Source organism: Antechinus flavipes, chromosome 5, assembly GCF_016432865.1.
Source record: "Antechinus flavipes isolate AdamAnt ecotype Samford, QLD, Australia chromosome 5, AdamAnt_v2, whole genome shotgun sequence".
Taxonomy (NCBI): domain Eukaryota; kingdom Metazoa; phylum Chordata; class Mammalia; order Dasyuromorphia; family Dasyuridae; genus Antechinus; species Antechinus flavipes.
Window position 1 is genome coordinate 195,736,479 of NC_067402.1, and position 15,183 is coordinate 195,751,661.

A 15,183-nucleotide genomic window follows, 5' to 3' on the forward strand; every position below is an offset into this window, starting at 1 on the left:
AGAGCTAGATCTAAAATCCAAGTCTTCTGACTCCCAGGTTAGGACTTTTCCCATTGCAGCTCATTACAGAGAGTCAGTCAGTCAATACACATTAAGTGTCTGCCCTGTGATAGACACTATCTTAAACATCGGGAATACAAATGAAGGCAAAAAAAGATAGCAATACTGTGCCAATAAAATATAACAAGATAAACTAGAGGCAATTTCAAAGGAAAAGTACTAAGATTAAGAAAATACTCCCAAATTCCAAGATTAAAATGTAATTGAGAAATATTCAATAAAATCAATATATATATTTAAATATTATATAATATTATAATTTAAAGATTTAACAAAATAAAATAGAAAATATTTTGAAATCAAGTCAATATGCAGCCTACAGACATTTTTATGTGCAACTTAGTGGCTCCCTATTTTTACTGAAATATATCTCTGTTTAAGCCCTCTAGCCCCACACTGTGTTCTTATAGAGAGATGACAACTTCTAGCTATATCAATAGAGATTCCTCTAACATCCTCCATGTCTTCTGCCTTGGTGATGGGCTTCATAGATGCTTGGTGTTCATTCAAAGCCCTTCATAACTTAATTTTCTCTTACCTTTTCAGTCTTCTTGCATCTTATTCCCCACACTCTATCTTCAATCTAGTAACACTGGCTTTCAGGCTATTCCACACACAAGATTCCATCTCTTGGCTGCAGGCATTTTTTTCTGGCTGTCCCCCAACCTTCTTTTGCTCTACTGTGGACCTCCTTGACTTTCTTTAAGTACCAACTAAAACACTACTTTATATAGGAATCCATCCCTAGCCCTTCTTAACTCCAGTGCTTTCTCTCTCAATTATTTCCTATTTGTCTTCGATGTAGCTTATTTTGTATATTTTTGCAAGTTCTCCTGTTGGATGTTAAACTCTTTGAGAACAAGGATTTTTTCCTTTTTTGTATTACCAACACTTAGTATAGTGTCTGGTGCATAGCAAGAACTTAATAAAAGTTTATTGCTTGATTGATTAATGGAGGGAGAATGGAGAAAGAGGGAGAGCTGCTATGTCTTCCTTAGCTTTCTCTGGTTCTTCTAAGGGACAAATCTCACACTTGTGTTGTAAAATTAGAATTGACAGAACTTATTTAAACACTATGTAGTCTGGCCAAAGTATTCCTGAACTCAGCATGATGCTTTCTACTCCTATCTATCTACACAGTTTGTATCCTATGCCTGAAATGCTTTCTCTTCCGACTCTGCTTTTCAAAATCCTAATCCAAGGCTCTCACCTGGTATCACCTCTTCTGGGAAGCCTTTTGGCATCTTCCCCACCACAGATGTTCTCCCCCTCCTCTGGAAAGCTTAACTAAATCACATTGACTTCTCTTCCAGGAAGTCCTATAGAATTTACTGTATAAATTACACATTTTAGTATTTCATAATACATTAAGAACATACAGTTCTTAACTGTTTCATTTGCATTTATCTCATCTTCCCTTGAAAACCATAAATGACTCAAGGACAAGGACCAAACCATGAAAGTGGGGTGTGGGAAAGAGTGCTGGAACTGCAGTGAGGAGACATTCTCATTCTGACATTTTTGGACTGGGTGACTGTGAGCAAATCACTTAATCTCATTTCCTTGTCTGTAAACTAGAAATAACATGGACACTATCTTCAGAACTGTTATAAAGAAATTTCTTTATAAAATTTAAAATACTATAATAAAAATACGTTACTTTTTATTTTTAAGCTTTTATTCTTAAATTTCTATAAAGTGATCAATGTAAAGGTAGGCTAAGTTATTTATATATTTTTATTCTATCCCAGCAGCAATAGGGAACCACTGAAATTTTTAGAAGAGACATAACATGTTTAGTTTTGTGTCTTTGCAAAGTTGTTTTTGCTGACCTCTATTTGAAGAATGGTATCTTTGGGAGGTTGTGGGGGTTGGCTAGTGGAGATTGGAGATGGGGAGATAAATTAAGAAGTTATTATAATACTCCAGGTAATAGATACTTAGGATCTGAACTAGATTAGAATGTAAACCCAATGGAAAGATAAGGAAGGATGCAAGAAATTTTATGATATAAAGAATTTATGGGATTGGTTGGATTGGGAGAAAGGATAGCAGAGAGAGAAAATGGAAAAATTACTTGGATGGTTGAGAGGATAGTGTATCATCAAAGAAATAGGGAAGTTGAAGATAAACAAGTTTCAGAGGGAAGCTTCCACTTTTGCATAAATTGAATTGGAAGTTTCATCAGGAAGTTTCATCAGGATATTCAGGTGGAAAGGTTAGCAGGCAGTTAGGAATTGTGGGCCTAGAGTTTAGCAAGGGATTAGTGCTTTTATAGGTAGATTTGAGTTTCATTTGTATAGGTGTATTAATTGAATTTATAGAAGCAAATGAAATGACCAAGCAAGAAAGTATAGAAAGAAGAGAAGAAGGTCTAGAAAGGAACTCTAGGGACATTCACACTTTAGGAAATGAGAGGGAAAAAAATGAAATAGTAAAAGAGATAGTGGAGTTTTCAGACAGGTAAAAGAGATAGGAGAGGGCAGTGTTATAATAATCAAAGTATCTAGGAGGCATGGATGACCCAAAGTAGTGGAAAGCTCTCTACATTCTCACTTACTAAAGTCTTTGGGAGTTTGTTTTGACTTAACCATTGGACCTTAAGGAAACTTTGGAGTTAAAGGATTGTGTTTGCTGCTATTTATTAACTAATAGACTGAGGAAATAACTTAGCTCCAATTTCACCAAATGTAAAATGAAGAAGTTGAATTACATTCAATTGTTGGATCGAAGGTGAAATGAAGAAGTTGAATTACATTTAGAGAATTATATTCTCTTAAGAATTTTTTTCCAGCTCCCCAAATTTTACAGTTTTTCTCAGGGAAAGAGATTCTGCCCTCTCTAGCAATATTTAGCAAACTTTGGAGTTAGGAAATTCCACATTTCATATCTAATCCTTTCCAATATAGCTAGTCAGTTAATAATAATAGTTAATAAGTAGTTATTAAGCACTTAATATATATACATATATATGTATGTACTGTACTGAGTATTGGCTATACAAAGAAAGACAAAAGCAGTTCTTGTTCTCAAAATTACTTATTAATAACTAAATACAGATATAGTATATATAAAGATAGAAAAAGAGTAGATGAAAAGTAAAAGTAACCACAGAAGCTGGTGTGGGTAAGGGATAAGGGGTGGGACAAGGGAAGGCCTCCTGCAAATTATTATTTTTTTTTTATGAGACTTGAAGGAAACAGGAGAACTAAGAGGCAGAGATGAAGATAGAAAGCATTCCATTTTTGTTGTTCAGTTGTATCCAACTCTTCATGATCCAATGGACACCAGGCCCTTTTGTCCTCCACTATCTCTCAAAATCCGTCCAAGTTTGTTTGTTGTTTCCATGACATTACCTATCAATCAATCCTCTGCCCTCCCCTTTTTCTTTTACCTTCAATCTTTCCTAAAATCAGGGTCTTTTCCAATGGTCCAGTCTTCTCATTATATGGCAAACATATTTAAATTTTTAGTTTCATTATTTGATCTTCCAATGAATAGTCTGAAATAATTTACTTAAGTATTAACTGAGTTAATCTCTCTGCTGTTGAAAGGATCTCAAAAGTCTTCTCCAGACTACAATTTGAAAGTGTCACTTTTGGGGTACTCAGCTTTCTTTGTGGTCCAACTTTCACAGCCATACATTGCTATTGAAAAAACAAAATTTTAACTGAATGGACCTTTGTCCACAAGATGATTTTTCTACTTTTTAGTATGCTGCCCAGATTTGCCATAGCTTTCCTGCCAAGGAGCAAGCATCTTTTGATTCTATAGCTGCAGTCATTGTTTGTGGTGATCTTTGAGGTCAAGAATATACACAGCTTCTATTTCTTTGCCTTCTATTTGCCAGGACATAATCCAAGATCTTGGTTTTTTGATGTTAAGCTTCAAGCCAACTTTTATAGTGTCCTCTTTTACTCTCATCAAGAAGTTTCTTATTTCCATTTTACTTTCTGCTATCAGAGTGATATCATTTGCACATCTACGATTGTTAATATTTTTCCTGGCAACATTAATTCTGGCTTTCTATTTCTCCAGCCTGGAATAGGCATAAGTTAATAAGATGATAATATACAGCCCCATCATCTTCTATTCCCAGTCTTAAAAGAAATTAATAACATTACATATTCAGTTCTAAATATTATTTCTTGACCTATACAGATACATCAGGAGACAAATAAGATGTTCTGGCACTCCTACCTCTTTGAGTACTTGCCTGATTTTGTTATTATCTACATAATCAGAGACTTGTAGTAAATGAAGCTGAAGTAAATGTTTTAGCAGAATTCTCTTGCTTTCTCCATAATCCAGCAAATGCTGGCAATTTGGTCTCCAGTTCTTCTGCTTTTTCAAAAACTAGCCAGCTCTTTTGGTAATTCTTGGTTCACATATTACTGAAATCTAGCTTGAAGAATCATAACCTTGTTAGCTAACATGTGAAATGAGTGTCATTATTTGGTATTTTGAATATTCCTTGGCCTTGCCTTTCTTTAGGTTTGGGATATAAACTGAAATTCAGTGTCCACTGTTGAGCTTTCCAAATTTTCTGACATATTGAAACACTCAACAGCATCATTATCTTTTAGAATTTTAGATTCACAGTTGGAATTCTATCATCTCCACTAGCCTTATAGTTAGCAATGCTTCCTAAGGCCCATTTGACTTCATTCTCTAGGAGGTATGTTGTTAGATCAGTAGCCACACATCATGATTATTTGGTAATGTTAAGATCTTTCTTGTATGGTTCTTGCCACCTCTTAATCTCTCTTCTAAGTTCCTATAATTTTTGTCTTTTATCATGCCCATTTTTGCATGAAATATTCCCTTGATATCTCTAAGTTTCTTGAAGAAATCTCTGGCCCCTCTCATTCTATTGGTTTTTTCTATTTCTTTGCATTTCTCATTTGAGAAAACCTTAGCTTTCCTTGCTATACTCTGGAATTCTGCACTTAGTTGGGTACCTCTTTCCCTTTTTCCTTTCTTTTCTATACTCAGCTATTTATCAAGCCTCATTATGCATCCTTTTTAGTTTTTAGTTTTTCTTCTTCTTTGGAAGGTTTTTTTTTAAAATAATTACCTACTGTATAGTACTGTGATCCTCTGACCAAAGTTCTTTACATACTCTATCCAGCATATTTAATCCCTTAAAACTATTCATCACCTCCATTTCATATTCACAAGGAATGTTATTTAATTCATACTTGTATAGTCTGATGGCTTTCCCTACTTTCTTTAATTTGACATATCTAAATTTTGCCATGAGTAACTCATGATCGGAGCCACAATCAGCTCCAGGTTTTGTTTTAACTGACTATATAGAGTTTTCAATCTTTGGCAGCAAAATATATCATCAATCTGATTTCTATAATTCTGTGTTGAATGGTGATGTCCATGTATAGAGTTTCCTTTTGGGTTGTTGAAAAGGAGTGTTTGCTATGACCAGCAAGTAATCTTGACAAAACTCTTAGGTTTTGATCTTTTTCATTTTGTACTCCAAGGTTAAACATTGCCTGTTATTTACAATTATCTTTTGATTTCCCACTTTAGCATTCCAGTCTCCTATGATCGATGTAACATTTTAGGGGTGTTATTTCTAGAAGATGTTATAAATCTTTATAGAACTGAACCCTTTGGCTTCTTCATCATTAATGACTGGAGCATAGACTTGTATTATTGAAATAATGGTTTGTCCTGGATTTAAACAGATATCATTCAGTCATTTTTGAGATTTACCCCTGCATTGCTTTTATCACCCTTTTACTAACTATGAAGGTTCTTATGTTTCTTCTAAGAGATTCACCCATTCCTAAGTTTAGGGACCCCTGAGATGTTAATGTTTAATCTATCTCTTTTCATCACTAGATGCATCCACAGCTGAGCTTCCTTTTCTCTTGAGGGGCCAGACATTTTATTAGTACTGGAGCTACTTGTAATTGTACTCCTCTCATCCCCAATAGCATCATCTTCTGATGTTATCTCTTTTTATCATTTTAGTATTGTGTGTGTGTGTGTGTGTGTGTGTGTGTGTGTGTGTGTGTGTGTGTGTGTGTGTTTGCAAAGATACTACAGTAGTTTGGCATTTAAGATACTACAGTAGTTTGGCATTTCCATCTCTAAGGGGTTACCCTTTTGTTAGAACTCTCCACTATGACCTGTCTGACTTGAGCAACCCTGTATGGCAAGCTCCTCCTCCATGACAATGCAGTAATCCAGGTAGACATGGGAGATAACCAATGTAAAAAGACAAGATGAGACCTTGCTGTTATTTGTGTGGAACATCAACTGGAGTGGGGTAGTTGGATTGCAGTGTATAAAAGGCTACAAAATGTAAGAAACCTGGAAAGGCAAGAAGGGTCCAACTTTAAATAGCAAACGGGACTTTATATTTGGAGTTTTGAGTTGAAAGAGTGTAGCAAAAGCTTTAGAAAAATAACGTTGGGAGTTAAGTTTGGAGTGGGGAAAGATTTAATGCAGGAAGTTAAAAAGCTATTACATTAGTTTAGATGAGAGCTGCTGAGTGCCTGGAGTTGGCTATATGAATAGAGAGTAGACATAAATGAAATTTTTTTTGAGGGAAGAAATAACAAGACTTGAATGGATTAAATATGTGGGATATGGAGTTCAAGATGATAACAAGGTTGGGAGTCTGGGTGATTGGGAAGGATTGTGTAATCTGGACACTTAATAGAGAAATTTGGAAGAGAGAGGATTTTGTGGGAAGAGACAACTGTTAAGGCAATTTTCTCTTTGTGTTCATATGCAGATGAACATGGCTGTATAGACTTTGACAGGGGTTGAAGATCACTGTTAAGTCCTCATGAGGTTCATTTTGTTTTTGTTCCTTGCATCCTTACTTCAGAGGCTTTACATTTAAATGTGATGGAATAATTTTTTAAGAGCAGTAGAAGAAAGACTAGTAGTATTCCAGAAGATAGTTCTTAAGAGAACAAGGATTTGAGACTGCCTTTTCCCCAACCACTACTTTGTTTTGTTTTCAGCCCTTCAAGAACTAAACAATGATCCTGAGGAATCCATACAGGGTTTGGTCTCCATCACAATCAAGAAAATGGAAACAGCTTCTTATGTGAAGACCAATACCAGGCTACACCTAAGACAAAACTTAAAAGTCCCTGTTTTTGGTGTCAAGAAGCGGCTCTTTAAAAACATCAAATCCAAAGAAGAAGGCAAGAAGAAGGGCATATCAAAATTGTCTAAGCTTCGCCACTGGAAAATGGTGTCCCTTTGGCGGAGTTCTGAAGATAACACAAGGCAAAATGAACCTTCAAGAACAAATCATCAACTGTTTCCCAGGAGAATACTTCCTCAAAAATATCTTTTAAATGCTCAAGATTTGGATAAATCTGTGCATCAGGTCCAGAAAGAGCTCAAAATTTCCTGATTCTTGATCCCTTTTTGGAGTTTGCTCTGGAGCTGAAGATTTGTTACACAGATATCTCTTCCTGGTTTGGTACCTATACCCAGCACCCTCTTCCTTTCCATTTTCTCCCTATCTGCCCCACACTCCAGGGTTAGGAAGAAACCCCCCCCCCAAATATAGTTATGGCTTCCAGAAAATACTGTGTCTATTCTACCCTTCCAGAGCTTCTGGTTTCCTATATAACTTTCATCAATAAAACTATTTTCCTTATTTTAAAACAAGGTGGCTTTCATCTCATGGTTTTTAGTGGGAGAGAAAGGCAGGGGGGAAAGAAATTGCATGCAGTTCCCCAAACAGGGACAGTTCACAGTTTTACTTCTCAAGTAGAGGGAAATGTTTCCTCCTTAATTGTCTTCATTCTTTTTCACTTTTTTTTCTTCAAACATGACACTTTTATGTCTTATCTTCCTTTCATTGCTACATGTTTCCAGTGAGTTTCTGAACTCATGAACTCCTTTCTCTTACTACCTATTTTCTCCTTAATTCTTTAAGAGTTCTATAACTTTTAATTGTCAAATTCCCTGAAACCTTCAGTGGTTAAGCAAAGAAATAGATGAATGAGGGAATGATTTCCTGTATGAAAAAAAAATTAACCCCCCCAAATTTCTAATCTTGAAGATTAAACTAACATTTTCGGTCTCCTTTTTTTATGCTTTTTCTATACAAAGAGACAATATCTGAGGTTTTGAATCTAATGCACCTGCCAGCATAGAAAGTATGACATTGATTGTGAGATCAGAAGCATGTGTGTATTATGATTGTGAGCTCATATGTATATGAGTGATTATGGGATCAGAAGCATGGTATACCTTTATGTGTACATAGAAGGGTGTGAGATTGTGGGATCAGAAGTACTATAATATTGTGCTATAAGAAATGAGCAGGTGAATTTTAGAAAAACCTGAAAGGCAGATGCAAAGTTAAGCGAGCAGAACCAGGAGAACATTGTGTTGATGATCACCTTTGATAAGACTCAGATATTCTTAGCAATAATAAGTGATCCAAGACAAGGACTCATGAGGGAAAAGCTATTTGCTTCTAGAGAAAGAACTGATTCAATCTGAATGCAGGTCGAAGCATATTATTTTCATTTCTTTTCTGTTAGTCTGTTTCTCTTTTCACAATATGCAAATGTTTTACGTTTTGCACATATATGACTTATATCTAATTGCTTACCACCTTAGAGAGGGTGACAATTTGGAACTCAAAACAAAAAAAAAAAAAAAAAAAAAAATGAGGGCAGCTAGTTGATGCAGAGGATAGAGCACCAGCCCTGAAAGTTCAAATCTGGTGTCAGATACTTAACACTGCCTAGCTGGGTGACCCTGGGCCAGTCACTTAACCCTAATTGCCTCAGCAAAAAAACATCACCACCACCAAAAAAAAAAAAAAAAAAAAAATGTTATGGGGGCAACTAGTTGATGCAGTGGATAGAGCACCAGCCCTGAAAGTTCAAATCTGGCTTCAGACATTTAATATTTCCTAGCTGGGTGACCCTGGGCCAGTCACTTAACCCCAATTGCCTCAGCAAAAAAAAAAAAAAAAAAAAAAAAATGTTATGGGGGCAACTAGTTGATGCAGTGGATAGAGCACCAGCCCTGAAAGTTCAAATCTGGCTTCAGACATTTAATATTTCCCTGGGCCAGTCACTTAACCCCAATTGCCTCAGCAAAAAAAAAAAAAAAACCAAACAAACCAAATCCAAACCACTCCACAATCACCAAAAAAAAAAAAAAGTTGATAAACATGGAAATGTGTTTAGAAGAATTGCACATGTTTAACTATATTGAATTACCTGTTGTCTCAGGAAAGAGTTGGGGGAAAGGAGAAAGATTAGGAAAGCTTTGCAGGGGTGAATGCTGAAAACTATCTTTGCATGTATTTTGAAAATAAAAAGCTATTGAAATATATGTTAAAGTTTCTCTTTACATAGAATTGGAAAAATACTTTTTAAAAAGTGTATGATTACGGCATTAGAAATGTATGCGGTAAGTGGGCGCACGCATCAGAAACGTGCGCGCGAACATTAGGGGCCAAAGCAGGAGCAGTAAGCGCAAGCGCATACCCGAAAGCATACAGGAGCATGGGGGCGGTGAACTCGCTCTTTAGCCGGGGTTCTTCAGCGGCCGGAATTAGTTCCGTCGCGGAGGTGTTCGTGCGTGCCAAGAGACGTGATTACGTCTCGCCTGAGGCCGAGGCTATCCGCGGGAAGCGGCGGTTTCAAAACGAGGTAAGCTTTGTTGGTGCTAGGCGCCGGCCTCGGCCGAAAAGGAGGAGGCAAGTGCAGGACAAAGAGTGTGGCGTGGAGCGGCACTAAGTAGAAAGCGGTCCTTCCTTCTCACTGGTGGAAGGGGGCGGGCACAAAAAGGGCGGGGTGCAAAACGCGGATGAAAGGGCCGGACGGGACACCCGGCGGATGGCACCAGGGGGAAGACCCGGATGGGGAGAAGAGTGGGGAGGAGGGGGAGGGGAGGAAGGGAAAGAGGGAGATTGGGCGAAAGACCCGGATGGGATGAGGCACGTGCGCGGAAGAGCTCAGTCATGGGGAAGTTCTTTGGGACTAAATAGCGGGATTTTTGGATTTGTTTTATAGATAGAAAAATTAAGTCCCGGAGACGCTGCAGTTGATTTGCCTAATGTTCCCGTAGTAGATAGTTCTGGACTTGCAGTCAGAAGAGATCCCAGTTACTTTCCCAGTCTTTCTTTGTGCCTCAGTTTCCTTATTTGAAAAACAGGTGGAATAACACCGATTTTAGGCTGCTTGAGGAGACCCTAAATGCCAAGTGTTGTTTTTTTTTGGGGGGGGGGCGGGTCTTATTTTTTGAAGGATATGGAGTCAGGGATCTGGTCATTCTCGTTAGCCAATGACTCAACTAAACCTTAGCTTCAGGCTCCATTTCTTAAATTATTTTTTAAAAAAAATCCCTGGCAAACTACTTTTGAGTCTGAAATGAGTAGCTTTTTGCGAACTTCAAAACATAGTCTTCATAAAATTTATAAATCCTGCCTGCTTTGGCTGCCCTATTCAGTGCCTCTTAATATGCTGCCAAGTGGACATTCATAAAGAATAGGAACTCGCCCTGCCTTGTGCTCTGCTCAATAAACAGTGATTCCCTATGGACTAAAATTTATATTATTATTCAAAGCCATCTCAATCTGAATCTTTCTACACGGTCTCATTGGTTCATTTGCTGCTTCATATATGGGGGTGTAATTGGCTTATTTGCTGCTGCTTATAGATGACGTTCTGATTGCCATCTCTGTCATTGTAAAGTACCTCTGCTTTCCATCTTTGAAACCCTTAGTTGACTGCAAGACAAACTTCAGGAAGCCTTTCCAAATTCTCCCAGTTGTAAACCTTCGATTGGCCCCACTCCTCTATTTTATTTGATACACATTTCTCCGGTCCCTATTGATGGACATGTTGTAGTTTCCTGGCAAGCTGTAAGCTTCTTGGGAACGAAGATTTTGCTTTAGCAAAGGGTGTGACATAGTAGGTGCTCAATCAATGCTTGCTAAAATGGATTATCTTTAATATGTGTGTGTATGCTATCTCTTACTCATGCATCCCCATCTTTTGTTTTTAAGGTGATTTTTAAAATTAAAAGGTAGAGCTTTACACTTATATTTCATCTTGACACATATTTAGGCTTCTGTCAGAACCCCAAAAGACTTTGACACTGTCCTCTTTATTTAACAATGCCTCTGAGCTTAAGTTGTCTTCAGATTTGACAAGTATGCCATTTATAACTCCATCTAAGTCATTGATATTAAATAGCACAGGATCAAAAACAAGCCCCTCCACCTTATTGTACTCCAATTTAGCCTACATCCTAACCCCAAGCTTGACATGAGAGAGCCTAATCCTTTGTTTAATTCTAAGCATTTTAACTATACAACGTTCCCCTTATTTGACACTACTTACCATGATAAAAAAGCAAATGATGTGATTCTGGAATTTTTCATTCCCCTCTTTTTTTTTTCCTCCCATCCCTCTCTGTTGACCTTTATTTGGCTCAAATCCTGTTAAGCTATTCTATCTCTTAAAAAAAAAAGTTTTTATTGATATGTTTTGATTTTATATTACAAGTATTTACAGTTGTTTTCCTTTACATTACTGCGGACATCTTATAAATTTTTCTTCCAGTTCTGAGCATTTCACTCTGCATCAGTTATACAAATCTACCTGGGTTTCTTTGAATTTTCCATTTCTTAATGCAAAATAATATTCTACCATGTTTCTAGTAGTGTAGCTTTTCCCCAGTTAATAGACACTTAAATTGTTTACAATTCTTTGTCCTAATAAGGTGTTGCAAAAGATATTTTTGTACAAGTGGTTCTTTTCCTTCTGTCTGTTGGGGTACATACAAAGTAGTAGTATTGCTTTACCAGTGGAGAATCAATGAAAAATTATTAAGTGTTAACAGTTTGTTCCACCTTGTGCTAAGTGCTGAGGATACAGATATAAAGTCAAGATAGTAGCTTCTGTCTAGGTGTTCACCCGATAATGGGAAAAACAGCACAAAAAGGAGAGTTCAGCTATAGGACAGTCAGTCAACAAGCAGGTATTAAGTACTTAGTATGCACCAGGGGCACTGTGAAGATGGAAAAGCCCAGTAGACCTTAGGTACAGGAACAGGACAGATAATTGTTAGTGTCTTGTCCCACTGACAAAACCATCTATGTTTATGAAGTTGAAAACTTTCTTTTGTTTTAAAACATAGGGGGTTTCTGAGGGGGTACACATAAATCCATCAATATGGGCCAGAACTTTGTAACAGATATACATGGTATACATAAATCCATCAATATGGGAGGCATTATACATAATTTACATAAGTACATAGCAATATAACACAGGCTAGTAGTAATGTAACAACATGAATCAACCTAAAAATTTACACATGTCCATAAGTCCTAGAAACAGTCCAATAGGATTCCATTGTCCATTAGTTCATGTGCCAGGAATCCAATAGTTCCTGTAAGCCCTGAAGTACTGCAAAAGTCTCATCAACAATTTTTCATCTCAGGGAACCCAATGATTCTTGCTGGTTTTTCAAGAAGTAAAACAGTTTCATCTTGTGTTAGGAAATCCAATGATTCCTGAAGCTTTTAAAAGTCTTTTTAACAGTTTCATAGTCAGCCATCTGATTCTTTCTCCATCTGTGGAAATATAAGCAGATCCTCTTCCCCAAGCAGTTAATCTAATTCCCTTCTATTTACCAAATTTGAGATTTCTCCTCATCATCTGGTAATTACATTGGAGTCGTTTGCATTGGATATTGTCTTGTTGTCTTAAAAGGCCTGTATTCTTCCCAACTGTAATCCTGATTGCTTTTCTGTTGGTTGATGACATCAGAATCCTGAATTTCCAATTTTTCCGCACTGAAAACATCGACGAGTTTCTCTAGAATTCCTCTGCCAAAAAGGACCTTGTCTTTCCATGTTCATCATAGTCTGGGCATAATAAGCATTTGTGCCCACTGTGGCACAGCGTCTAATGATTTCTTCTAAAGGAGCATTTTTGTCTAGCCCCCATATAATTCTCTTGCAAATCTCATTGGCATTTTCCTTAGCCAAATGTCTAGTCATTATTTCTGTTGCTGCATTGTCTCCAATGGTTCTTATTACAGCTGTTTGTAAACGTCCCACAAAATCTGCAAAAGGTTCATTGGGACCTTGCTCTATTTTTGTGAAAACATTATTTCCATCTTTCTGTCCAGGGAGAGAATTCCAAGCTTTTATTGCAGCCTTAGAAATTTGCTCATACACTGTCATGGGATAATAAATCTGTTCTAATCTTGTCAAATTCTGCTTTACAGGAGAAGCTGACTGTGTTTCTGTCTCTCTCCTTCCCCCTTGTTCCACCCATGAAGGGTTAATTGCGGGGGGAGGGTCATGAGATGTGGAATCACCTAATTCCTCCTGCTGTGAAGTATCATACTCAGAATTGTAATTAACTCCATTCTCATCTGATTCATCCTCCTTTTCACCTAGTAAAGTTGGCAATTCTTCCTCCTGTACTTTCCTTTTCATCATTCTATCACTTAAATAACTTCTTATAGCCAATTGTATTACATTATATGTATTAATTATTGAGTTAGGCCCATTTTTATTATAGAATTGACAAAGATCCTCTCCAACCAATTTCCATTCATTTAGATCTAATTCCTTATCAAGAGAGAAACAAGGACATATGTCCTTTATAGTTTGTAAAAGTTCAGTGATTTGCTGTAAACTTATAATTAAACCTTGGCTTTCCATAACTTTGACAATGCTCTCTAAACATTTTCCTTGAACAGAAACAGGCTGTTTTCTAAATATCTGTCCCATCTTAGATGAAATTCTACTTTAACTCTTCTAACAAAATTTCTTTGTTGCACTCACCCTAATTTCTGGGTTGAAGTCTTTTCCACTGGATCAGGATCAGAGGCTTTTCCACTTGAATCAGGATCGTAGCTTTTCCACTGAAATCCACTGAGGGGTCTGTTAGTCCCTGTTCGGGCGCCAAATGTGGTAAGCTTTTTCTTCTCAAAATTCAGCCAGGTGATAAAAGTTCAGATCTTTTATTATCTCTAATATAGCCCGGTTAGCTTAGAGGCATATCTCTCTGCTTGGTTCCAAGAGCTCTCTCCGAATGTTCCAAGAGCTCTCTCTGAATGTCACCAAATCCAAAGGTCTGGTCCTTCAGCCTCTGCCTCTGCTTTCTTCAGCCTCCAGCCAGCTCCAGTCTTCATGTCATTCCGGTGAAATCTCGACTTGTAGCCTCTTCCTCTCAAGAACTCTCCGACTGGCCCATTGGCCTATTTATGCTCCTTCCAGAGAGAGGGATTATGGGTAGTTCTACTTAGTACCTTGTTTCAGGTTCTGCCCAAAACATCTTCTTGTAAGATTAGATCCAACACAAATGGTCCTTTTCCTTCTGTCTGTTGGGGTACATACAAAGTAGTAATATTGCTTTACCAGTGGAGAATCAATGAAAAATTATTAAGTGTTAACAGTTTGTTCCACTTTGTGCTAAGTGCTGAGGATACAGATATAAAGTCAAGATAGTAGCTTCTGTCTAGGTGTTCACCCGATAATGGGAAAAACAGCACAAAACGGAGAGTTCAGCTATAGGACAGTCAGTCAACAAGCAGGTATTAAGTACTTAGTATGCACCAGGGGCACTGTGAAGATGGAAAAGCCCAGTAGACCTTAGGTACAGGAACAGGACAGATAATTGTTAGTGTCTTGTCCCACTGACAAAACCATCTACGTTTATGAAGTTGAAAACTTTCTTTTCTGGGTCTTTATTTTGCTGTGATTAATGAGGTGGGTTACTGCAGCACCTGCAGAGGTAATTGCCGAATGGGCAGCTGTAGGAAGGAGGATCTGGGCTGGATGAAAGGGTTGGGGAGGACCTGCTATTTCTGGGTCCTAAGGCCAGCACTGCTTCGTACATGCTGTCCATTTCTGCTTTGGCTAGGTGATGATTTATTCATTCAGTAAGCAATTTTAAAGCACATCTTTTATGTGACAGACACTGCTAAACACTGGGGATTAGAAAAGATGAAACTGGTTCTTGCCCTTTAAGAGCTCACACTCTAATAGAGGAAATTCAATGTTCTAAAAAGTTTCATATAGGATACACAGGAGATATCTACAAGGTTATAATAAAGGGGGAAGCAAAGAGGACCAGGAAA

The 15,183-nt window shown here is 37.4% G+C and overlaps 2 protein-coding genes across 6 annotated transcripts in view; both read left to right on the forward strand.

Moving 5' to 3' along the window:
* LOC127564676 (maestro heat-like repeat-containing protein family member 1) overlaps positions 1 to 7,719 on the forward strand; it is an 82,067-nt gene extending 74,348 nt beyond the window's left edge. For 4 of the 5 annotated variants that reach the window (XM_052001397.1, XM_052001400.1, XM_052001398.1 and 1 more), the window contains one exon: positions 7,059 to 7,719. In XM_052001397.1, coding sequence (XP_051857357.1) covers positions 7,059 to 7,459 — 401 coding nt within the window. In that variant the 3' untranslated portion in view covers positions 7,460 to 7,719. The remainder of the gene's footprint in view (positions 1 to 7,058) is intronic. The other variant, XM_052001401.1, reaches the window with a different exon arrangement.
* A 1,554-nt stretch (positions 7,720 to 9,273) lies between these two features.
* Positions 9,274 to 15,183, forward strand: part of DDX11 (DEAD/H-box helicase 11) — a 33,915-nt gene continuing 28,005 nt past the window's right edge. Inside the window, exon 1 of the mRNA XM_051963509.1 lies at positions 9,274 to 9,728. The gene's annotated coding sequence lies outside the window, so the exon portion shown is untranslated. The remainder of the gene's footprint in view (positions 9,729 to 15,183) is intronic.